Genomic DNA, 22,717 nt, shown 5'->3' with positions numbered 1-22,717 from the left:
GTGTGTGTGTGTGTGTGTGTGTGTGTGTGTGTGTGTGTGTGTGTGTGTGTACACATATGTCTGGAGTCCAGCCCATAGTAGGTGCTGCTAGTAAGGGTCTGGAGTTATCTGAGAGCTGCTGCCTCCAGTCTGAACTTGATCTGGCCTGGCACAAAGACCCAGAGGAAGACAAGCGGGGACAGAGATGGCTTCTCCTTCCTGCTTGTCTGCTCAATGGATCTTACGGCTCTCACCAGGTAACCCTTTCTTTGCCTATTCTATGACATTCTCTTGGTCACTACTCAGGTTCAGGTGGGTCAGCGTCCTCCTCAGAGTCTCTGATGACATCTCCTGCCACTGTCAGCTCCCCTTCCCATGTCAGTACTTCCCAAGTGCTGTTCCTCCACTTTCTGAAGATAGACATCCCCAACACACACATACCTGGAAGACAATGACAAACGCCAGCCGGGCGGCCAGGACAGCCCAGAAGTCTTTGGAAATGTCATACTTGTGTTCTGACCATGGCGGCTCCCGGTAATCTTTATACCTGCAAAGGTATGGGGAATCATGGGCAGGTCAAGAAGATCTTGGGCTGTAGAGACAGGCTCTGTGGCTGATTGCAGGGGTGGACTGCTCTCTGCCTAGAAAATTCCCCCATGTTGGATGGGGTGGGTAGAGCCCAGGGGCTTGGCATAAAACAGCCACCAGGGACTTAAAACAATGTTACAAGTGTTGAGACTCTGAGGACTTTTTGAGACAGACTAGCTGCTGCAGTGTGTGTTATGAATGGATTTGAGTTTGAGCCTTTAGGGCCAGAGGTGGGCCGTCCTGATTTAAAGTGATGAGTTTGGTGTCAAGTTAACAAAGGATGATACATTTTTTCCTTTACATTTAATTATGTGTGTATGCGTGTCTATGACTGTGCCTGCAATGTTCTCACAGGCTAAAAGGGAGTGGCAGGTCACCCCGGAGCTGGTATTGTAAGCAGCCAGATGTGGGTTATGGGATCTGAACTCAGGTCCTCTGGAAGAGCAGCCAGTGTTCTTAGTCACTCAGCCCACAGTTGATCTTGATTGTCTATTTGACAAGATTTAGAATCACTGTGGAGGGCTGGGGGGATGACTCAGTGATAAAGATGGTATTACCTAATCCGACTACTTGAATTTAATTCCTAGGACCCACGTGGTAGTGAGAAAGAAGTGACTCCTGAAAGTCAACCTCTGCCCTCCATGTGTACCACTGTACGTGAGTATCCACCCACCCGCCCACCAACCAACCAACCAACCAAACAAACAAACAAACAAATGTAATAGAATCACCATGAACCTCTTGGCAGGTGCGAGGGTGTCTCCAGAGAGATTTAATAAGGTGGGAAGACACACATGGAATGTGGGCGGGGGTGGGGTGGGGTTTCCCATGTGGGCAGAACCTTCCCATGTGCTCCCATGAGCTGGAGTCCTGGGCTGAATACAAAGGAAAACAGCAAGCTTTCCTAGCTCTCTGTTTCCTAAGTGTGGATACAATGTAACCAGCCACCTCACCCTGCTGCCTTGACTTCCCTCATGATAGCCTGCACCCTTAGACCGTGAGCCACCCTCAGACCATGAGCCGCCCTCAGACCGTGAGCCACCCTTAGACTATGAGCCAAAATGGACCTTTCCTTCCTTAAATTGCTTTTTGTCATGTATTCTGCCAGAGCAATGAGATCCATAACTAATCTAATACAATTCTCAAAGTCAGGGACAGGGCCTTTAGAGCAGCTGCGATGTCCCAGGCTGGTCACTAACGGCCAAAGCCGAGGAAGGGAACACAGGAGGAGGCACCTGGCCCCAGATGCACAACCTTAATGCTCAGCTCACATTTACTGTCAACTTGCTGGGTGTCCCTGAGTACTTGCTTGACCTAGGCCTCAGCCTGAGCATTCCCTCACTTGTTTGTGTTATAAGCATCTGTCAGTAGCTACCGAGTACCCGACCCCATCCCAGAGGACGCGTAGGTAAGAACACAGCAGCAGATGGGGCCTTTTGTTCATGGAGGGAGTTGGACAGGAGTCTCTAGGGCCTGTTTGCCATGGAACTAACAGCTCCCAGATGGGACTGGCTGGGGACAGTGGCAGGTGCTGAGCAGAGGTGGTACCATCACCCTGACAGGAGCAAGCAGTCTGTGAACTCAGTGTAACCACAAATGTCGGCTCCCCCTTTTCCTTCAAAACCTTGGGTCACCTGGGAAACCCTTATACATTCCCTGAAAATCCTTTCTATGGCTCTTCAGTTACTATCTCCCACCAGCCATAGTAACCTCTAGATTTGTTTTTTTCTTTTACTTGGCTTCAGTAATCAGCCCTCCTCCAGCCCCCACAGGGAGAAAATAATGTGTTCTCTCAGGGAAGATGGGGCTGACCTGGGCCATGCTTGCTTTAGCGCAGAAATAAACAGGGGCCTGTAGGGATCCTGGGTCCTAGTGACTGCTTCTGCTATCCTCTGGGCTGGCTTGGGCTCCAGCTTTGGGAGGTGCCTGGGGTGGGTGTGTCTGGTGTATGTGGGGAGCTCAAGGTCCCTGAGGTACAGGATTGTGATCTAGGTGGCGGGAAGTCTGCCTGGAACTGGAGCTGGAGACCATGAAGCCAAATCAGCAGGAACATAGTTGGGGTCTTGGCTTTGTGTTCTTGGAGATCTACGTCCCCAGCTTGGCCTGGAATCCTCTAGAGTGTCCTCTCTGCTTCTTACCCTCAGCATCGTTGCCACTCTGCCAGGAGTGTGCAGAAACATGAGCGATTTCTGTTTTCTCTTAGTGACATTCCCTGAACTCTATAGTGTCGGATGGTGCCCTGGGTGAAGGTGCTTTCAGCAGTACTGGTTGCCCTGCAGTGTGGCTGCCCAATGTGAGGCTGGATTTTGAGGTGGTTTCCTGATCTGTGTACCTTGATAACAGAGTAGCAGGTCATCTGCACCCTCTTCTCTCCTTTTCTCTCCAATACTGAGTTGCCCCCTAGGGAGCCATTTTTGGTTTCCCCAAGAGTAACCAACACTGCCGCTGGTGCACACACAGGAACCCAAGCTGACCCATAGCTCCACAAACCAAATTTTGTCTTTACAGGGAGCAAAAGCTACCAACACCAGAGGAAATCTGCTCTGAATTTGGTTCCTTCCATAGTTAGTAAGGGGTAGGAGTCTGAGTCTCTCTCTCTAGGCAGAGTACCTGGAGACCCTGGGCAAACAGAGGGTGATCTGCAGAGACGCTCAGCAGGGGAGTTGGGGTGGAGGAGCAACATGCTTCTGAGGTGACCTGTGTTTTCAACTTGGGAGGGTCCCCCGAGCTGGGGATTTCTCTGTGGGGCTGTGTGCAGACAGAGGGCATTCAGACGTGGAAATCGTGCTGCATTGTCTTTTCTCAAAACACCCTCTGAGCTTCCACCTCAGCTTTTTTTTTTTTTTTTTGAGGGGGCCTCTGAAGACAGTCCCAGGGTAGCTGCTGCTCTATGCCCCAATACAAATCACATAAAAATGGTGTTTCTTTTTCTTTCCCCTGTCTTTTTCCTTATAGTAGCCTGAGGGCAATTGAATAAATAAGTAAATAAGTTTATTATTTATAACTTATTTATTCATATAACAAATATACAATACATTTATAAATATATAAACTTATTCATTTATCTATTTATTTGAGATAGGGTCTCATTTTATGTATCTGAATATTTGTGTACCCCAAACTCAATATATAGCCTTGAACTCCTGATTCTCCTGCTTCCATCTCCTCAGTACTGGGGTAACAGTGTGAGGCCCCACCTCTTAAAGGTGCCTCTCCTCTGCCACCCTGAGGAGAAAGAAGCGTCTCCCATGGGACTCTTCTGGGATAACCCATACTCACACCAGAGCACGTGCTAAGGCACCATGCTGGCTTCTAGGGAATGCATCATGTGTAAAACCAGAGCTCCAGAGACAGTGAATGCTCTCTGCCCCTCCCTGCTGGTCTGACACATTTTATTTATTTATTATTAAAGACAGGGCCTCAACTGGGCAGTGCACTCCTTTAGTCCCAGAAGTCTGGCTTTAAGTCCTGCTGTCTGGGTTTAGACTTGGAACATAGAGGCAGGCAGATCTCTGAATTTGAGGCTACCTGGACTCAATAGTGAGTTCCAGGCCAGTCAGGGCTACATAGTGAACTACAAACTTTGTCTGAAAAGAAGTCATATATATATATATATATATATATATATATATATATATATATATATATATAATGAATATTTGTGTATCACATGAATGTCTACTGCCCATGGAGGCCAGAAGAGGGCTTCAGATCCCCTGGTGCAAGAGTTATAGATGGTTATGAACCTTGGAGGTTCTGGGAATCGAGCACAGGTCTTCTGCAAGAACAACAAGTGCTATTAACTGCTAAAGCCATCTCTCCAGCCCATGTTGTTGTTTGGAGACAAGATCTGATGTAGCACAGGCTGGCCTCAATCTCAGCTGAGAAGGGCCTCGAACTTCTCATCTTTTGTTTTCACCTCCTAGTATACTACATTTGAGATCTGGTCTCATGTAGTCCAGGTTGGCTTCAAACTCATAGCAATCCCCCTGCCTCAGGCTCTCAATGTGGGGTTACAGGTGCATCCCACCCCTGCAGGCATTTTACAAATTACATGTAAGTACTTATTGGGTCCTGCCCCTGACAAAACCTGGCTCCTCCTTAGCCTTTCCCAGCTTTCTATGCAAGGGGCTCTCTTTAGAGGGAGACACGAAGGCGGTACCTGCAGATCTGAACCTCATAGCCCAGGTCCAGGGGGTCATTGGGTGCTGTGCCATTCTGGAAGTCGCTGACATTGAAGGAGGAGAGCGTGTGGTTGACGAAGCCATGCATGGTCCCGTTCTGACTGTACATGTAGAGGTACACTAGGCGAGGGATGAAGTCAGACGTGAAGGAGATCACAAAGGCCTGCCAGGGAAAAGGAGTGAGCATGGATCCAGCATGGGGCAGGGCAGGGGAGCCACATGAGTGAACGAAGGGTCAGGAGGTTCCTGTCCTATTCTGCAGCTTGTAGGAGCCTGAACGTCTATGGTGGTGGTCCTTAGGCAGGGGCCGCAGGGATAACAGGCTGCCTTTTATAAGCTGTCTGGCTCTGGTTGAAGCTCCCAACCTCTGTGTCATCCTTCTGTTCTTGTTCAACTGGCTGACTGTCCCCACTGAGCACAGACCTCACCTCCTGGGCTTGCCAGAGAAATTCAAGAGTCCAAAGAAGGACGCTGCAAACTTTAAAGTTCTTGCCTACCTCTAAGACAGAACTGTCTCTGCAGTAACTTTTTTTTTTTCTGCAGTAACTTCATGTAGGGTCCTGAAGCCTGGCAGCCTCTGGTGTCTCTACAGCCTTGGCTATACCACCTGACCTCTCTGTATACTCCTTAGCTAGCTGTAACATGGTGCCTGCCAAGCCATACCTCCTCCAGCTGTGTGCAGAGTAATGGTTTGGTATGTGGCAAGAATACAGAGGCTTTAGGATATTCTGGGAGCTTCTAACATTGTTGCTGTTGTCCTCATGAGATGTCATATGTGCGCCCTTGCTTCGCATGGGCAGTACTCTGGGACATCTTCATTTCGGACCCTACTGTTGCTCTCCTGGAGTGAGGTGTAGATATTCCTTTAACAAGAGCCCTCAAGGCCTTCATTGGAGAGGTGGGCATTTGGCAGGAGGGAAGAACAGGGTGGAGTTTGGAGGCTCCTACTAGCTCAAATATCATCCCTATGCCTGGTGGGGACTGGATTCTAGATGCTCTGACATTGGACACCCTGGGCTTGTTACTGTTCTAGGAGGCACCCCTACTTGTGCACAGGGTCTGCATATGGGGGCTTGGTCAGTGGATGGAGAGGCAGAAGGTTTTAGGAGCACTACTGTGCTTCACTTGCAGTTCCCACACTTCTGAGCCAGCCCTGGGCTTTGCTGCAATTATATGGAGCCTGTGAGGACCACAGTGGCCAAGGGCTTTGCCACTCCTGACCTGAGGCCATCACCATGACCTGGGAAGACATGGTGATGGCTGGGAAGAAAGCCAGGTATGGAATGCTGGGATTGATGGAGACAGGTGTGCTAGCTTGTCTCTCCCTTCTCAGCTATATTACACACAGTGTTTTGTTTGTTTGTTTGTTTGTTTGTAGACAGGGTCTTATGTAGCCTAGGCTGGACTTGAACTTTCTACGAGGTTGAGGATGACTTTGAACTTCAGATTCCCACTATCCCCTGCAACCCCTAGTGCTGGAAGAACAGGTGCGCTCCACCATGCCGGGTTTATTCAATGCTGGTGATAAAACTCAGGCTTTGTGCATGCTACACAAGCACGCCACCTACTGAGCCACAGCCCTAGTCTTCAAGGGAAGTTTCTGAAGAGAGCCATCCCTCCCAGCAGCCTGGCTGGTCTCACGGCCCAGCCAGGGTCTCCACTCCCATCACTTACATTAATGATGACAGCCAGCTTCCCGACACCTCTGAGAATGTTATACCAGATGCCTGGAGGAAAAGCAGACGGGAGCACCTGTGGTCAGGTGTACGGCTTGTGGTGCACACACAGTGCCTGGGTGGGCCCAACCTTGTAGGCACTAGGGCAGCAATGCTGGGGAAGGCACAGAAGGAGCCCAGGGATTGCCACTGTCCTTGGCTGCACTGTGTTGCTATGTCACCTTATGGGTTGTCTAAGAGCAGCCTAATGGGTAAATGCCTAACAGGGTGTCTGTTAGACACCCTGGTCCCTAGTGACCCTGGACCTTCCCTGTGAACCTGTCTGTAGGTACACTCAGTGCAGGGAGATCTCTTTCCTACAGCCAGTGCTTGAGCAGCTGTGGCCAGGGCATCCTGACTGGGGAGGCTGGGATCTTGCCTCAGGGGTGATGCTCATCGGTGTTCAGCCAACTACCATGCTTGGATCTGGCCTGGCTTCCACTACTACCATCCCAGATGGGCAAAGTCTATACCTAGTGTGGTAAGCCCTTGCCTCTTGGCTCTTCCACTGGAAAAGAGAAGGAACAAGGCTCAGGAAGGAGGTGAGGGGCTGGTTGGGGCCTTAAGGCTGAGATTCCTACAGGAAAATCTGTATGCCCATGCCCTGCATGCCCCCGCCCCGACTTCACTCATGAGGTTGGGTGTGCACCTGGGGGTCCTATTCTGAAGTGCACTCTATTAGGCCAAGAGCATGTCCTGTCTATATGTCACTCCCAGTCCTGGCTCCTGGGTCTGACATCCCTTCTCGGAAGTCACCCTGGGTGGATCTGACCATCTCTACCCTTGGAGAAATGATGGCAGGTGTTTTGTTGCAGGTGTGGTGTATGGCCTGGTGCTACATGGTGACTTCCCTATCTAGGAGCCGTGTGGCAGCTTCTAAGCCCTCAGTTTTGAGTTTCACACTGGTGGCCCGTAAGGCCAGCAGGTGCTCAGCTCTGGACATCCCAGCACCCAAGGCTACAGCAATACACATGTGTTAGGTGCATACCCCTGCCTCGGCCAGAGAGGATCCCAGGTTAAAAAAGTCTCCCTCACAGTGATAAAACTCCTGTGGTGATGGTGGTTCTGTCTAGCTTCCTGCTAGCAGAAGTCTTAGGCAGACAGATAGATCCTGCATGTTGAAAATCCCATAGGCATGAGGGAGCCAGCAAGGGCACTAAGAGGGGAGCATATCCCTGTCAGGTCAGTCACCTGTGGGAGTGCTTCATGACTGGCCTCTTGTGGTTAGCTCAAAGCAGGCTGTGGCCTACGCATTCTGTGTCTCCTGAACCTCATACAGCATTTACCCATTAGGGGTTTGTTCATGGGCTGCAGGAGTGTGCAAAGCCTTTTCAGAAAAAACAAACGAACAAGAAAATCCCTAAAAACTAGAGGAGAGGACACAAAGAGGCAGGCCTGTTGGTGGACTGGTGAGATGGCCCAGCAGGTAAGCACTCCTTATGCCCAGGCTTGATGACCAGAGTTGTACCTCCTGAACCACAGCGGGAGACAGAAGCCACTCTTGTAAGACAGATTTCCTAGGAGATCTTGTGGCTGACAGTGGTGGTTCCCGCAGGTCACCTGACCACATCTCTGCTCTACATACAGGGAGTCCCTGATGCCACCTGTTGGAGCCACCAGACACTTCTTGCTGCTTTAGCTCCTTCCTTCCTTCCTTCTTTTCTTCCTTCCTTCCTTCTTTCCTTCCTTCCTTCCTTCCTCCTTTCTTCTCTCCCTTCCTTCCTTCTCTCCTTCCTCCTTCCCTTCCCTCCTTCCCTCCTCCCTTCCTTCTCTCGCGGTCTCATGTGGCCCAGACTAGTTTCACTATGAGCCTGTGAGGCAAGGATGGTTTTTGAACCCCCCCCCCATCTTCATGCTGCTACTTCCCAAGTTCTACGATTACAGGTATGTGCCATCACATCTGAGTTATTTGGTGGTGGGGTCAAACCCAGGCCATTGCACATGGTAGGCAAGTACTCTACCTAGGCCAAAGCCCTAGCCAAGCAGAGCTGTAGTTCAGGGTGGACCTCAACTTCATCTCACTCAAAGTTTGCCACTGCTGTGTTTCACAACTGGCAGAGCTCACACTGAAGCTTATTGTACTAACTTAATACATAGATCTATTTTTGAGACAGGGTCTTACTCTACAGCCCAGGTTCTAGCCTGTAACTCATTCTGTACCTTGGGCTGACGTCAAACATGCATCAATCCCCCTGCCTCATCCTTCCAAGTATGCTTGGATTTACAAGCATGTCTACACTCAATCTATAGATATGTTTTTATTTGAACATTTGTTTTCAATTTTCCAGGGCATAAACCAGGAATAGAACTGTCGGGTGACTGGTAATTCTGCAATGTACTTTAACCTCAGAACTTCAGTCAGAATGGGAGGGCAGAGTTCCTCCTGTCCCTCCTTATTTGACTGTTTTAGACAGGGTCTCACTGTGTTAGCTTTAGCTGATCTGGAACTCACAGAGATCCACCTGCCTCTGTTTCCTGTTAGAATCAAAAGCATGTGCCAGAACAGCTGGCTAAAGTCTATTTTTACTTTATTTATTATTTTTGGAGGCAGGCTCTCACGTAGCTCAGGCTACCTTGAAGTTGAGATGTTGAGCCCAGAATGACCTTGAATGTCTGATCCTCTTGCTTCTATTTCCTGAGTGGTGGGATTAGGGGTGTGCACCATTACAGTGGCTCCTTTTTTCCTTCCTCTCTTCCTCCTCTGCTTCCTCCTCCTCTATCACTCCAGAGGACTCTAAAACCCATTTCCAATAGCTTGACAGAAAGCATGCTGGGCAGGCCAGGTGCTCCATGAGAGTTTGGCTAGGGCAATATATATATATGTGTGTGTGTGTGTGTGTGTGTGTGTGTGTGTGTGTGTGTGTGCTCGCGCGCAGTTTAGCACAAGGAGTCATTACTGCCTGAAAACCTGCATTCTGGGGTCCCCTACACACATTGTGTTGGCCACCAACAGAGAATTCCTCCCAAGAGGCCATGTGAAAAAGGCTTCTGTAGTCAGGAGCACAGCTGCTACTAGCCAGGGTCTGTGGGGGTGCAGGCCATCGGCGCCACTGGGTCTCCCATCCTCTGGGAACACTGTCCCAGAGGCTCTGCACGGATCAGAGGAGGAAGACAAAAGCCCCTTTGAGCAAAAGGTTACAGCACAGGAGGCCACAAACAAGCATGTGAAAGGCAGATCACGCCTCCAACCAACTGGGCAGGAACCAGGAAGCAGCCGCTGATCCGTGAGGCCTGGGAAAAAGCAAGGAGCCTGGAGGGAGAACTCTGAGGGCACACCAGGAGCCCCAAGGGGGTGGGGAGGACAGGGGAGCCAGGAGGCCACCCACGCTACCCTGTTTGCCTTGGTGGGTTTCTAGGTTTTGAGAGTATACTCCTTCTAGGAATAGCCAGTCTCTGTCCTGAAGCAGAAGCAGAAGCAGAATTCACCAAATAGCGGCATACACACTGGGAATTCCGCTGAGGGGGGGATTTTTGCAAACTCAACAGGGGACAGTGTGGCCATATACCTTTCTTCCTTTCCAGCTATGGGACAGTAAACTGAAGAGTTTCAAAAAATTACCTAGGAGAGCCCAAGTTTCCTTTGGGCTCTGCTGAGGGAGACTCTGCCTAGGCTTCCTCCAAGGTTTCTCTCCGAGGGCCCAACATGTAGAAAGTTCCAGGAGAATTTTGCAATAGACACATTTCTGGGCTTGTCTTAGAGCAGGGTGTGGGATGCCCATCCTGTTGCTCAGATGTGGCCAAGGGCTGGGTCTATATCAGCCCTCTAGAGAATGGCTTTTAAATGTTAAGAACAGAAGGGAAACTGACTGAATTTGGCCTTCCACTGGGAACAGTTGTGCCCCAAAGCTGAGGTAAGCCAAGAGCTCCTGAAGGGCTCTTGTAGCTCCAAGGTCACCAGTCTAGCCATATCTGGGTGTGGCTTATGTTATGACCACAATGGGGTAGAATAGGGGACTCTGGGGGCTGGGAGGGTCAGTTTGTCTAGGGAATTTCAGTGCTTTTAAAGACTGTGGGCAGAATCCAGGCCCACTTGGGTGTCTGTTTCCATTGTCTGAGTTGCCTGGGTAGGAGGTGGCATCAGGAAGCCACCATGCCCAGGCACAGCATGAGAATCTTGCACATGAGCCCTGGCTCTGACCTCCTCCTCATCCAGCACCATGTTTCTAGCCCACTCTCAAGGTTGGGGCTGGGGGCAGCGTGTATGTTTCCACAGGCTTGTAGCAAAGATGTGAATGAGATTATAGAAGCAAACAGATGAAGCCACCACAGCTGATATGCTTGACTATGACCATGGCAATTCCATCCAGCTCAGTGTAAACAATCACAAGGTGACAGAGAAGCTCAGCCCACCTTCTCTCAGAGGCCGCTGGAAGACTGGAAGATTCCATCATCCCAGTCAGGGACTGGCCATGCTGCCAGAAGCCAATGGATGGCCCAAAGAGCATCTAGCCTGGCAGAGACACTAACTAAAGCAAGAGAAAATATAGAGTGGATGGCCATCTGCGGGTTCCCACAGGTGTGGGTGGTACTACCCAAGGGTTGCCCATGGAATGACCTGGATGTGCAGGGGACTGGGAAAGGTCTTAGAAAGGCCAATGCTACCCCAAACAGTCTTGCAGACTCCTATCTGGGTCACAGAACCTAACCCAAAGATCCCTTATCACTAAGGGACTATAATCTATATGGGTAGGTGACCAGTGGCTTCCCTCACATTATTTGGTCTGCACAGAGATGCCCTTCTCACTGAGACTGTTCCAGAGGAGATGGATTAAGGATAGTGGGTCTCACTGTAGGATAAGGAGGACAGCATCCTTCCTTACTAGCTCTGGTTGAGGTGTGCATGGCATCTGGAGCTCTGTGAACTCCATCTTCCATGTCCTTTACTCTTCCTAGATACACTCAGTCCCTCCTTAACTGCCTCTGATGATGGGATGCTCCCTACCAGGGGGATGCTTGCTCTTCCTTTGATGCCGTACTATTGCAGTGCTGTGTACCCCTCTCTCCATCCCCGTTCTCCATGTACAACGCAGGCAGGAGACTCAGGGTTCACAGTCCCACACTGAGTTTCATCCTGGCCTTGAACTTCATGGGTAAGACATCAAGGACAAAACAATACTTCCTTGGGCTATAGGAGGTATCCTCTCCAAAAACATTTCTTTTAAGGTTTTATTTCTCTCTCTTTCTCTCTGTCTCTCTCTCTCTCTCTGTGTGTGTGTGTGCATGCGCACTCGTGAGCCCTTGCCAGAAGAAGGAGTTGGATCCCCTGGAGTCGGAGACTGTGAGATGCCCAACATGAGGTTAGTTGGTTAGATGAACTTAGGTCCTCTGCAAGAGCAGCCAGTACTCCTAACTGCTGCACAGACTCTCCAGACCCAGCTACTCTCTTTACTATGAGTACTGAACGCTGTAGTGTACAGGAGGCAGGGGACGCTTGCTGAGCAGCTAATGTTCTGTTTCTATTGGTCTATCTTTTAGCTCTGGGGCCACCCCAGTGTTGGGGGGTGGGGTATTGAGAATAAGCATGGAGAAAAATGTACCCTCATGTGTGTTTGATGTACCCCAGGAGAGCCATCACAAATTTACTTAAAACACGAATTTTGGTGTGTGTGTGTGATTTTTTTTTTGTAACTCAGTTGTGTTGCTCTGGAACATGAACTTTGTGGATGACAATGTCATGTCACAATACAATACCACAAGATTATTGGACATGCCTGGGAGGCCTACATCAGTGGATGGCTGAGACAGGCAGACAGCTGACAAATAGTCCCATATGTCGTTGGTAGCTGACACATCTTGGAGGTTGGGGGACCAGTGGGACACATTCAAGATCTTTCAGCACTTGGGAAGGTAGTGGGAAAGCCCTAATAGGGAACACAGGTCTGGAGCCTGCTAGCTTCTCAAGAGCAGCAGCCCCCGCCCATGTGCTCTGAGCCCATTTCCCAGCTCACTTACCGATGTCTTTGGCTCTGATGGCTACTGGCCTCCGTAGCTCGGTGACAAACTTTTTGGCATCCAGGCGGATCTCAATGATGTTGTTTAGCAGGGCGAAGAGTGGAGCCAGAGGGAAGGATGCAACGAACAGAGTGACAAAGCCGAACTGAATGACTGCAGGGAGAGCACAGTGTCAGCGGTGCAGCTGTGCATCGCTGTGCACACACCGCGAGGCGCCCTGCATACTGAGGTATCTCGCCAGCTCTACACTGCACAGCGTCCTACACCCAGCATGATTCAGACCAGGACCGCCTGGTACCCTGCCTTGAAGGGGCCCCTCTGTATGGACCTGCCTGCAAGTACATGAGGCCTCTCCAAAGAGCCACTACCATGGGCTCTCCAAAGAGCCACTACCTGGGATAATGCCCAGGTCCAGGGAACTGAAGACAGAAGTCACTGTATCTGGAATTCAACATGGCTGGCCTTGAACTTGTGATAATTCTTCTGCCCCAGCTTCCCAACTATGGCACTGTGTCATCATGTCTGGATTATTTATTTATTTATTATGTGTCTGTGCATGTATGTGCACATTTGCATGGGTGTGCATGTGTTCATGGAGACCAGAAAACACTGTAAATGCTGGTCTTCAGGTGCCACCCACCTCTTTCTTTCTTTCTTTCTTTCTTTCTTTCTTTCTTTCTTTCTTTCTTTCTTTCTTTTCTTTCTTTCTTTTGTTCCTTCCTTCCTTCCTTCCTTTCTTCCTTCCTTCCTTTCTTCCTTTCAAGTAGACACTCTCACTGAGACTTGGGGCTCATAGTAGGGTAGACTGACTTCCCAGGGAGCCCCAGAGGTCCTCCTGTTCTACTTCCTCATTGCTAGGATTACAAGCACACCACCACCCTTGGCTTTTTACAAGGGTTCTGGGGACTGAATTCATGTCTTCATGTTTGCACAGAAAGCACTTCATGTACTGAGGCATCTCGCCAGCTTTACATTGTGTAATTTTTATACTTGTCTATAAATGTGCTCTGGTCATGTTCACCCTGGGATGACTCCTGAGTTACAGGCATGCTTGAAGTTCACAGGTCTGATCTTATGAAATTTCTGCTCATAGGCAGATCCAAGTGAGCGCATGGCCTGGCTTGGCCCATCCCTGTGCCCAAATCTCCCTAGGGCCAGGAAGGCTTGTTCCCATAACTGTGTCTCAAGAGTCCCTCCTTTTCTCTTCCATCAGGCCTAGGAGAGTTGGAGGATATCTGTCTTCCGGGATTGTCCCAGCCTCTGTCCCCTTCATGCTGCTGTTCACCAGCTCTGGGCTTCTTCAGCCTTAGAAGCCACAGTCAACTCAAGTTGAAACAGGTCAGGAAAAGGTCACCAGAGGGATGAGAGTTGGAGAGCTGGTCCAGGAGCTGTATGGCAGGACCTGGTCCAAGGGTGCTCCGTGCCAGGGGGTAAACAAGGAAGCTGCAGAATGTCACCCTGTGCTCAGATGGCTGAGTATGGCCATTGTTAGCAGGGTGAGCAGGGCAGGAGGCTGTGGGAACTGTTTCCCAGATGTCTTGGTGACCTCTCTTTGGCCCTGAAGTATGGGGCAGCAGAATGTGATGCCTCTGCTGAGGAATGGAGGTATTTGGACGGGGAGGTTATGATGAAGCAGGACCAGCCATGTGCCATGGTTATGCTCATGGGCCATGACTACTGAGGCTCAGGTGCAAGGTTGCTGTAGGTGGGCTTTTCCACTTTAAAAATTTTTTTTCTTGACACAGGGTCTCATGTAGCCCAGGTTGGCCTCCAATTTACTATATAGCCAAACATGACCTTGATCTTCTGATGGTCCTGTCTCCACTTCTCAAGTGCTGAGACTGTAGTATAGGCCTGCACTACCATGCCTGGTTTATGCTGGGAATTGAACCCAGGGCCTTGCATATGCTAGGCAAGCACTCTACCAAAGGAGCTACAGAGTCCTAGTCTTGATTTTTCCACTTCAGAGTGATGTCACTGCCTCATCTGTCATGAAGTGGATGAGAAAGAAAAAACGGAGGGGAAGTGGGAGGGAAGGCTTCTGGAGCTCAAGGTGGTATGAGATATCCTCCTATCCACATCTGTGAGCTTCCATGCTAGCCTTAGAGCATGGCCTTAGCCTTTCCTGGAGGACAAGATGGCAGCAGATATGACAGAGAGAGAGCCAGGCAAGGAGTGCACCCTGGTGCTGGACTGGGGTAGGCTACTTGACACATAACAGACCTTTGTTTCTGAGATCTCCTTATTCTTAAGCCCTGGAGGATCATGGGAGCCCGAGGTAAGGGTTCAGTAGTGAGAGAATTGACCATGTCTCAGTCAACTACAGGGCACTTCTCTGTGATATCTCATTTCCCAGAGCCTCCTCAGAGAGTGGAAGCCTGACTTTAGGGGCAGAGGGACCAGTGCCCAGATTCCACTGGCCATGGCCCTGGGGATGAACAGGGGAAGAATGGAACCTGGAGTCCTGTTCGCTCCCCACCCACATACTCTCCTGAATCTTGGGATGAGATGATTCCAGTTGGGAGCAACCAGCTTGGAACCACATGAACAAACAGAGTGGCTGGGAGGTGTTTATAGGGGCAGAATGCTCTGGCCACTGTGTTGTAGCCTGGAGGTCACCTGCTCATCAGGTGGCTCTGAGTCAAGGCTGAGGAGTGCTGTGGCCACCTTGCTTTGCAGCACTGTGGATAATGCAGAAGCCGAGAAGTCCCTCTCCTGCCAGGACCTGGGGCAAGCCTGATACTGCATGTTTGAGTCCTTTCCATGGTGATTGAGGCCATGTCAGTCTAAGCCCCCTGTGCTTGAGTCTTCCTGTCCGTGTTTACTCATCCATAGGTTCAGTGACCATGCACTGAGCGTCTGCTGTATACTCAGACATGCACTGAGTGTCTGCTGTATACTCAGACATGCACTGAGTGTCTGCTGTATACTCAGACATGCACTCAGTGTCTGCTGTATACTTGGGCCCATTCTAGGGTGGAGGAACAGCAGCCAAGAGAGGGAAGGAAAGGTCTTCCCTCCACAGGGCTCCATTCTTCTGTGAGATAGACAGAAAGAGGGGGGAGAGAAACTTATGGGGTCAGCTGGATTTAAAATGGGGCCAGAGGAGGAGTTGGGTCCTAGGCATGGGGAAAGACTAACTTTTTTTAGCTACTGAGGTCAGAGAAAACTTTTACTAGAGGACTGGAGTCCTGAAGGAAGGAAAAGAAAAAATCCATGCAGGTATTTGAGGGAGAGCATTCCACCAGAGGTACCATAAAGGCAGAGGCCCCATGGAAGGCCTGAGCTACATGCTTACAGAACAATGTGGAGTTTGCTGTGAGCACAGCATAGGGGCTGGATGGACAGTAGGGAGCCTGGGAAGCCCAGGGTCGCAGAGACGGTACCTGGCTCTCCCCACCTCCCAGCATCCTTCCATGCTGGGGTCACATCTCTGATACTTGCTGAGTCAATTATCTTGGTGATCAGGAAGAAGAGAGGAGTCGAAGACCCAAAGAAGGACTCTAAAGGGGTGTGGCTATGGTATCCCAATGCTGGGGGCCTCCAATGGAGCTGGTATTGCTGTTGAGGGAAGTAGAAGGAGAAGGGATTGCTACTCGGCCTTATGTGTCACACTGTGTGGCAGGTGACCATGTATTGCCTGTCCTGGGCCTTTGGAAGACGAGTTTAGAGGAGAAGGGACAGTGTTTATAGCCCTGAGGAAGAACAGAACCTAGAGCCAAGAGTGGAGGGCAGGCATCTCCTGCTTCTGCTCTGCCTGACACCGATGAAACGGTGAGGGGCACTGAGGGTCGGATCTTGGCCATCCCATCCTACAGCCCCTTCCCTATTTCTAACCTGGTAGCCTGTTTCTCCCCCCACTTCCCCGTGTATGTGTGTGTGTGTGTGTGTGTGTGTGTGCGCGCACCACAGGTATATGTGAAGGTCAGAGGTCAGCTTCCTGTGTCATTCCTCAGATATGGTCCATTTTAATTTTTGGCACCCATCTCTTACTCACTTGGCATCATCAAGCAGGCTAGGCTAGGCTGGCTGGCTAGTGAGCCCCAAGGATCTTCCTGTCTGTCTCCTCCATGCCGGGATTACAAGCACACATCACCATAACTTTTTTTTTAATTTGGGTTCAGGGATTGTACTTAAAGTCCAGAGCTCATAAAGTAATTTACTAACTGAGCCATCTCCCTAGATCAGTTTCCTTCTTTTATTTGCTTTGTTTTTTTAAGACTGGGTCTCACTATGTAGCCCAGGCTGGCCTTAAACTCAGGAGCCTCCTGCCTCAGCTTCCAAGTTCTGGGATCACAGACAGGCATCAAGCACCATGCCAAGATCCATTGTCTTTGTCCGATCTGCATCCCCTGCAGCCTGTGCCCACTGCCCTGGCTGGGATACCACTCACTCATTTCCATGTACTCAGGCGTTAGGCCAGCGAAGGGTTCAAGGTTGAAGTCCACCTCATAGCGCTGCTTCCGCTTCACGTACTCCTCGCGGTCCGAGGGGCTCTGCCTGCGCAGCTTCAGGTAGCGGATGAACTTTTTCATCTTCCTGCAGGGGGTGCTCTGTCAGTAGGTAGCCAGGGTTACATTGCCCCATCTGCTCTAAGCCTGAACCACTGGCTAGTGTCCAGAAAGAGGCATCTTTTTCTAACCATAGTTTTATTTTGAGTCAGAGTTTCACTATTAGCCCTGGCTGGCCTTGAATTTACTATGTAGACCAGGATGGCCTCAAACTCACAGAGATCCACCTTTCTTTTCTTCCCTTGTGCTGGGAACAAAGGCATGTGCCACCATGCCTGGCTCGATGCCTGTTGGAAGGGGACTGGTAGCTCTGCCTTTCTCCCAGAGGCAGCATAGCTCTGTTGGTTTCCTAAGATGCTGAAGGGCAGAGAGAGTGAGAGACCACCTATCGCCATGAGAAGGCCCTGGAGGGAACCAGGAAGTATGGGCTATGCTATGCTCCTGTGGCCTCTCCTCAGTACACTAAGGTCCTGGCTCCAGGGACCTTGGCTAGACACTCTGTCACTCAGGAGCCAGCATGTAGCCAGGCTGTGTGGCAACCTGAAGGTAGGACTCCACGTCTCCTTGTCTACAATGGGGCAACTTTTGCTCCATATCCCCTCCCCATCTTTCTCATGTCCTGGTTTCTGATATCTCCTATCTCAAAAGAGGCTGATGCCTCACCTGTCACACAGGCTACTTCTAGAGTCACCCAAGTCTCTCCCACGCTGCTATGTCCCCACCCGTGACAGGTACCACTCACGGGATGCCAATCTCGAAGAGATTGTTCTGGATCAGCTGCTTGCCCAGCATGATGATGCTCAGCTGGATGCAGAGCTCCATGAGGCAGCCCCCCGGGGCACACTGTGGGACAGAGGGCAGGTTAGGTCTGGCTCTGGGTAGGGGGAGGCTGGCCCTCAACTTGTGGGGTGACTCATGGTCTCTTAAAAGTTGGGTTCAGGACTAGGGAGATGGCGGGTGGTAAGAGCACTTGCTTGCAAACATGAGTATCTGAGTCTGAAGCGCAAGCCAAGTGTGGTTGCATGTCATCTCAGCATTGTGGGGTGGGGGCAGAGGTAAGAGGACACCAAGATCTCTGTGCAGTCATCCTAGCTGTAATCTGTGAGCTTCCAATTAAGTGAGAGATCTGATCACAAGGCATCAGGAGGAAAGTGGTAGAGGAAGACACTTGACATTCTCCTCAAATGCACATATCTGTACATGTGCTCCTGTACATGTGCACAGGTGCACACACACACACATATACACACATGTCCCCACATATACACACATGTTTAAGCAAGGTTGCTCCCAACACACATGCACACATTGGGGGTGGTTCACATCCACACCTTCTGAAACCTTGAGAACAAGACCTTATTTTGGGAAGAAGTCATTGCCCTACGTCAGTGACCAGTGTCCTCGGGAGAACACAAAGATCTAGAGGGAGACAGCATCTGGAGCAATGCAGAGAGGGCCACCGAGAAGCCAGGCATGGTGGTACACACCTCAATCCCAGCACTGTAGAAGTGGAGGTAGGAAGATCAGGAAGTCCTGGGGTGCCTGAGCCGTGGTCAGATAACTGAAGTACACTACCTTCCACTACTGGATCATCCATGCCTGACACTCACCCCTTTGTGTCTCATCCCACTGTTACCTTCTCAGAAAGGCCCAGTGTCCTCTGTCATGTTTGTGTGTGCATGCACACGTCATATATGTGTGACATGTATGTGCATGCATGTGGAGGGCAGAGGTCAATCTTAGGAGTCAGTCTTTCCTCAGGAGCCATGCAGCTTGTTTTATTTATTTTTTTACATTTTATTTTACCCATATGAGTGGTTTGCTTGCATGTGTGTCTGTGTATCATGTATGTATGTGCCTCGTGCCCATAGAAATAATAAAAAGGGCATCAGATGCCCTAGGACTAGGGTTATAGATAGCCACCATATAGGTGCTAGGAATCAAACCTGGGTCTTCTGCAAGAGTCCCAAGTACCCTTAACCACTGAGCAGTCTCTCTAGCCCACATGCCTGGCCTTTTGCACAAGTTCTAGGAACCAGACTCGGGTCCTCAGGCCTGTACAGAAAACACTACCCCATCTCTGCAGCCCCACTCCCCAGTTTTCTGATAAGCTGAGCTTTCTTGTGGGCTGGAAATGTTGACTGGTTACCTGGAGACCTGAGCCACTGACAGCCAGATCAATGGAGCAAGCCTGCAGGTCAAGACTCTGTGTCAGAAAATGGCACGGCCAGAAGCCAAATGTTTCCAGCACTAAGTCTAAGGACAGAGAAGTGGCTGCTGCCATGCTAGAGTTAAAGAGAATGCAGCTAAGGTTTGCCTTTTCTTCTTAATTTACTTTAACCATAGAGGGAAATAGTCAAGGCTAACAGAATGGAAAATAGCCCAGAGGGAAGGAGGGAGGGAGGGAGGGAAGGACAGAGAGGGAGAGAGAGAGAGAAAGAGAGAGAGGGAGAGAGGAAGAAGGAGAAGGAGAGGGAGAGGGAGAGGGAGAGGGAGAAGGAGAGGGAGAGGGAAAAAGGAAGGGGTTAAGTAGTGGGGGCAGATGAGAAGCAAGGGGTGGATATGATCAAAATATGTTACATATATGTATGAACACGTAATGAGTCTCCTTATGTGTAATTAATATGCACTGATAAAAGCAGGCCAGATGTGATGGCTCAGTGGGTAAAGGTGCTCGTCACTGAGCCTCAAGACCTGAGTTCAATCTGGAGAACCATGAGGTAGAAGGAGAGAACTGACTCCTCCAACTTGTCCTCTGGCCTCCACACATGTGCTGCGGCATGCATGCACATGTATACACACACAACAAATAAGTAAATGTGCTAAAAATAAGATTTAAAAGGGGCCTGGAGAGATGACTGGGGATATTAAGAGCATTTAAATGCTCGTGTAAAGGATCTGGGTTCCCAGCACCTGTTATCAGTCAGCTCATAACCAGCTGTAACTCCAGTTCCAGGGGATCTGATGCCTTCTGGCCTCTGCAGGCACCTGAACATATGTGATGTAAATAGACTTGAGAAGGCACATACATGTACACATAGCTAATTATCAATAAATCTTTATAAAATGAAAAACGCAAAAATTTGAACCAAAAACGTATCAACAAAACCTACTAGGCATGACTCTCTCTCCAATTTTACCCCTCCCTTCTTCTTTCCTTGAGATGGAATCTCGCTGTGTGGCTCAGGCTGGTCTTGGCTGAGATGGTGGGTGTGGACCATCATGCTCAGCTAACTTTGCTGCTTTGACTTCTCCACCATGATGCGCTGCAAGCTGTGAGCTGAAGTCAACCCTTTCTCCCTTAAGTTGCTTTTGTCAGGGTGTGTTAATCACAGTGACAGGGAAAGAAATTATGACATTATAAATCTATGTGGATGTGTGAAGATGTAAGGAAGTATTCCCCCTGTGGCGCAGAAGCCCAGAGAACAGGAAGCTAAGCAGAAGGCTGCTGGGAAGGGGAGGGGGGAGTGATGTGTTACCTCCTCCATCCGGAAAGAGCGGAAGATATACACGTAGTCACCTGGCCGACCAACGAACCTGGGAGAGTCAGGGTAGTGGTTAAGGAAGAGCTGGACTCAGCCCAGAAGCTGCCACCCAAAGGGCCTGTGCTTCTGTGGATCCCCAGACAGAGCCACCAGGATAGACTCCCTCCTTTCCAGGCGGATCTTCAGTACTAATACCTCTGTGCCACCTGAGCTGCTGAGGGGACTATCAGAGGTTGCTGTCTTGGCTGATATCTGGGGTCTGTATTGCTAGGGAACCCCTATGTTCTGTCGACCCAGTTAAAGCCAGCCCTCCCCAGGGCATTATGGGCTGTGGAAGCTGCACTTCTGTTTTCCCTGGGCTGTAGGGGGGGTCTCCCACCATCAAGAGGAACAAGGTAGGACAGGGTGGAGGAGTTCTTACCGGCCTTTGAAGAAGGCGACATAGAAGATTGGAGTGTAAGAGTTCACAAACTTGAGCAGGAAGGCCTTGAAGGTCAGCCTCTCCTCAAAGCTCTTCTCTGTCTTTGGGACCTCTGAGGAGAGACACACGGTGCTGACTGTGCCAGCTGCTAGCCACTCACAGACAGGCCAGGCCAGGGGCAGTTGGGACTGGCCATAGTTCGATGGTCAGGCTGCCCGCCCCAAGGCTGGCCCTACACCACCAGGCTCATGCCCATGCTGCCTATGCTCTCCTGCGAGTGGCACTCACCAATCTTGGTGAGCCACCTGGCAATGCAGCCGTAAACTTCATCCAGCAGAATGATGACCACAAGGTTGATGATGACAGCGGTGGCCGTGACTGTAACCCGGATGTTGGACCGCACAGATGGGGAGGAGTTCATGGCCAAGGCTGCAGCTGTGGAGATTCTATAGATGATAACTCCGAGGACGATTGCAAATGTCACTGCGATCTGCAGGGCAGGCATAGACATGCTTAGTGGGAATGGTAGAGGTGGTTTGGGGAAGTCGAAGAGCTCCCGTGAACCTGCCCGTCTGCTCCTAACCCCTAATTTTCCTGCGTCAGAACTAAAGCTGGAATTTCTGGAGTGCCTACCAGATGCCAGACGCTCTGCAGGAGTCAACCCACAGAACAAGAATAAGAAATGGGAAGACTCCCAGGATCAGAGAGGTTGTGTGGCTGGGTCAAGGCTCTGGGACAGGGCTTCATCAGCTGGTCCTTCCAAGTCTAAAGTTTACCAGATCTATGTATAATCCTTTCTTATTGTCCCCTATGTAGAGCTCAGAACACTGTAGTCACAACCCCAGTGGCTGTTCTGGTGGGTGGTAGAGCAAACTGGCTGCTGTGGATACTTCTTGCCCAACCCGGGGTGACTAAGAGAGCAGACTTCTTAGATGGTGACGGGGCTGAGCCAGGTGCCTGCAGGTTTGCTAGGACATGGCCAGGGTTCCGTCCCACAGATTTCTTGGAGCTACCCTCTAGCTCTTCCATGACAGCAGGCCCCAAAGCTAGCCAAACCCTTTTCAGGCTACAACATTCCATGGAACTCAGACTGCTGGTGCCTGAGAGATGGGTGGGAAGCTGGTGACAGGTTTGTTCCGCCTGATACAGTCGTCTGTCTGGGTTCCTTTTCCTTTTGGCACAGGTCCATGGGTAAGACCTAGTCTCTGCCCAGCCCAAGGGTGTGGACACCCCACCCTAGAGCTTGCTGGGCGAGGGTGGGCATGTCTGAGGCTCGAAAAGCCAAGCTTAGCTGGGGTTTAGCCACTTATGTGTGGGTTTTGGTTGCTCTAGGCAGGCTCTGGCCCTTATGCTCCTGTGTCCTGGGTGGAGGGGAGGCCTTGTCCTTGCTGGCACAGTCCCTCATGGCTCCTGGCGCTGCTGCTCTATGTTGCCCACTCAGGAAACATGGCCTTTGGAATTTCTTCAGAAGACTTGCCCTGAACACGATGGGCTCTAACCAGGCCTTTTCAGACATCTGTTAGTGACTAAACAGAAACAGCCTGCCTGGGAAACCATCTGCAGCCCCCATTCTGCTCTGTAAGCACAAGGCATGGATGCCACGCCCTGAGCTGTGCTAGGCAGTGAGAGTTTCCTTGGAACACCCCTCAGGCCTGCCAAGAGGCCGCTCCTGGCCATAAGGACATTTCCTGTGCCAGCACGCAGAGGTGGGGAAGGCTCTAGGTCTGTGGTGACTCAGCAGAGGCAGCCCTCCACCCTCCTCCTCCAAGGGAGCCATAAGCCATAAGCCATGTGCCTTGCACTTCTGGCTGGCCATGCACACTGATGTCTTCAGGCTTGGCACGTGTAGGGCATCAGCATTTGTGACTGAATGGAACTCTGG

At 50.5% G+C, this 22,717-nt stretch overlaps 1 protein-coding gene across 3 annotated transcripts in view; it reads right to left on the bottom strand.

Annotated features, from left to right (window-relative positions):
* Ano1 (anoctamin 1) overlaps positions 1-22,717 on the bottom strand; it is a 92,084-nt gene that overhangs the window by 3,656 nt on the left and 65,711 nt on the right. For all 3 annotated transcript variants that reach the window (XM_028770969.1, XM_028770970.1, XM_028770968.1), the window contains 9 exons: positions 21,124-21,325; positions 20,836-20,947; positions 20,409-20,466; positions 17,672-17,772; positions 16,812-16,957; positions 12,419-12,571; positions 6,426-6,478; positions 4,730-4,914; positions 421-526 (listed from right to left, as the gene is read on the bottom strand). In XM_028770969.1, coding sequence (XP_028626802.1) covers positions 421-526; positions 4,730-4,914; positions 6,426-6,478; positions 12,419-12,571; positions 16,812-16,957; positions 17,672-17,772; positions 20,409-20,466; positions 20,836-20,947; positions 21,124-21,325 — 1,116 coding nt within the window. The remainder of the gene's footprint in view (positions 1-420; positions 527-4,729; positions 4,915-6,425; positions 6,479-12,418; positions 12,572-16,811; positions 16,958-17,671; positions 17,773-20,408; positions 20,467-20,835; positions 20,948-21,123; positions 21,326-22,717) is intronic.

Source organism: Grammomys surdaster, unplaced genomic scaffold, assembly GCF_004785775.1.
Source record: "Grammomys surdaster isolate TR1022 unplaced genomic scaffold, NIH_TR_1.0 205, whole genome shotgun sequence".
Taxonomy (NCBI): Eukaryota; Metazoa; Chordata; class Mammalia; order Rodentia; family Muridae; genus Grammomys; species Grammomys surdaster.
The sequence above is the reverse complement of the archived record's forward strand: the minus strand, read 5'-3'. Positions and strand labels throughout refer to the sequence as shown.